Here is a 2,456-nt window from a genome sequence, read left to right on the forward strand (position 1 = left end):
AAAGAAACCGACTCTTTCTGCACACAGAAAATGAATATCTAAGACAGCGAAGTAGCTCACCTTGCAGCCAGCTTTTCCAAGAGCCAATGCAACGGCTTTTCCAATCCCTCTGGAAGCACCCGTAACAACAACAACTGGAGCTTCCACCTCTGTAGCATCTTGCACAACTGCTTGTTCAACAGCAGCAACGTGGGTGCGCACACCTACAGATACATTTGATTAGTACTGCAAAATGTACAGACAAAGAAGCTCCCAACACAGAATTTAGGCCTGAATTACACCTGCATGAGTGCTTAGAGAGAGACCTCCAATGCTAGCAATGTTATAATGGTGCTTAAATTGTTCAACCATCTACTCCCTCTGTAAACAAATGTAGGACACTTTTGCATTTTAATTTAAACTGCAAAAACATCCTACATTTGTGTACAGAGGGAGTGCTTAAGCTTAACACTCAGTCGAGAGCCAAAACAAAGTGGAGCACTACATAAACAATAAATTCATCTGGTGCATCTAACATTGCATAAACCCAGAATTTTTTTTATTGTAAGTAAGCAACACACCCAAGCACCTCCATTACATGCTCTAAGAGCATCTCCAACAAGTGATGAATAAGTTGGTGATGTAAACACTATGGGTAGGAGAGAGAGATTTTAAATCACCGCATGATGTAAAAGTGGTGCCTTAAACAGCCTTTTTTCATCACGGCTGCGTTTTTGCATATTCATCATCTGTTGGAGCGGCATTTTTGGCAGTGTGGCCTAAACGGCCGTTTTTCATGTGGCCCTGCATTTTTACAACAGCCGTAGCCGCGTTGCAAATATGCAGCAGCAGGAGGCAAAATTTAGGCTTGCCTAAAAAAAATTGCAACAACGTTACATATACAACAGCTATTGGAGCAGGCTTTTTGGGCCCAAAGTGGCATAAACACCATTTTTACAACACAGCGGCGTTTTTTCATCATCTGCTGGAGATGCTCACCACATGACATATGTGGTAAGCTATCTAAAACCCCAATATGTCCAAGTCAGCTCATATAAGTTAAGGGTGTGGCTACGTGTCTCTCCTAGTAAAAATCTGCTGGAGATGCTCTAATATCATATTTTCAACCCTGATCTCACTGTACAAGAGTACCATTTCTCACAAAATTTAAACGGGGACACTTGATAAAGCTTAACGATGCACAACAGTAGTGTTTGCTCCCAGTGCTCATGGACTCGTATTAGATCCTCCCCAAATTTCACGAGCAAACATGTTACATCCCCGGGCTAGATTGCTCACTGCGCCACGCTACAACAGCTAGACCTCAGACCCCGAGTGGCCTAACCAAACCAGCGCGACGACAACCGAAGAGAAGGGCCGTTACCGGAGGAGAAGCCGGCGGCGGCTGCCCGGAGGCGGTCGGATCGGAGCGCGGACGGACGGGCGGCGGCCCCGCTGAAGGAGACGAAGCCCCGGCGCGCCGCGGACGAGGCGGCGCGAGGCAAGGGGGCGGTGACCGCCGGGGAGGAGACGGCGGCTGCGGTGGCGGCGGCCATGAGGTGGCGTAGGGAGGCGGAGGCGGAGGCGGAGGAGAGGCGGTAAGCCAGAGGGGGCAGCGTGGCGTGCGAGGAGGAAGGGGGTTATTTGTAGCGGCGGGTGGGGAAGCGGCGGGTTGGAAGCTCAAGCAAGAGCGAGGAGCACGGCGGGCGCGTCGCAGTCTGGCGGAGCGCACGAGGAAGAAGGGTACGAGGGCGTCGGGCTAACCGATGGACGGCTCTCCTGCGTCACCGTCATGGCTTCAACTCTTATACAGTACCCTTCTAAAAAAAACTCTAGAGCATCTCTAGCAAATCCAGTAAAATGCCCCGAGCCCCCGACCCGTAAAATAACCACCAAAATACGGATCGCCACATAAAATGTTGCCCGATTAGATCCCGCAAACGCGTCGGACCCGTAAAAAAATTTAAGGGCATGTACAATGATGCTATCTTAGCAGTGCCATGTAGGATAAATGATGAGGTGGAGGAGAGAGAACTCATAAGAAAAGGCTTGTCTTCTCTTATTTAAGAGAAGACAAGAGATGATCTCTTAGCACAATATGTCTCATCATATTTTTAGGAATGACTAGTTATTGAAGATAAGGCTAAGAGATGACCCGTTGTAGACAATATTTTTTGTCATCTCTAAATTACATGCAAGACATAAGATAAGACTACCTTATCAACCATTGTACATGCCCTAAGGGATGCGGTAAAATCCCATCCCCAACCCGTGAAAACGCAGGTTTCCCCCTCGGCCGACGGTGCCCCATATCCCAGGAAAGCGGTTGGCAGGAGGGACATTTCACCCCGCGCCATTTCCCCACCCCCTTCCGCAACGCCCGCCATTGGTTCCGCTTGTCCGTCGCCGGCGATTCCGGCCAAATCTACGAGAGGAATCGCGCGCGAGGGGCACCACTCCCCTGTTCCACCTAGCCG

General features: G+C 49.6%; 1 protein-coding gene across 1 annotated transcript in view; it reads right to left on the reverse strand.

Moving 5' to 3' along the window:
* The window catches only part of LOC119364060 (3-oxoacyl-[acyl-carrier-protein] reductase 4-like), a 5,868-nt gene extending 4,333 nt beyond the window's left edge, over nucleotides 1–1,535 (reverse strand). Inside the window, exons 1-2 of the mRNA XM_037629461.1 lie at nucleotides 1,364–1,535; nucleotides 61–203 (exon numbers count right to left, since the gene is read on the reverse strand). Of these exons, the coding sequence (XP_037485358.1) occupies nucleotides 61–203; nucleotides 1,364–1,535 (315 nt within the window). The remainder of the gene's footprint in view (nucleotides 1–60; nucleotides 204–1,363) is intronic.
* Between the last annotated feature and the right edge of the window lie 921 nt (nucleotides 1,536–2,456).

This window comes from Triticum dicoccoides, chromosome 2B (assembly GCF_002162155.2).
Source record: "Triticum dicoccoides isolate Atlit2015 ecotype Zavitan chromosome 2B, WEW_v2.0, whole genome shotgun sequence".
Lineage (NCBI taxonomy): Eukaryota > Viridiplantae > Streptophyta > Magnoliopsida > Poales > Poaceae > Triticum > Triticum dicoccoides.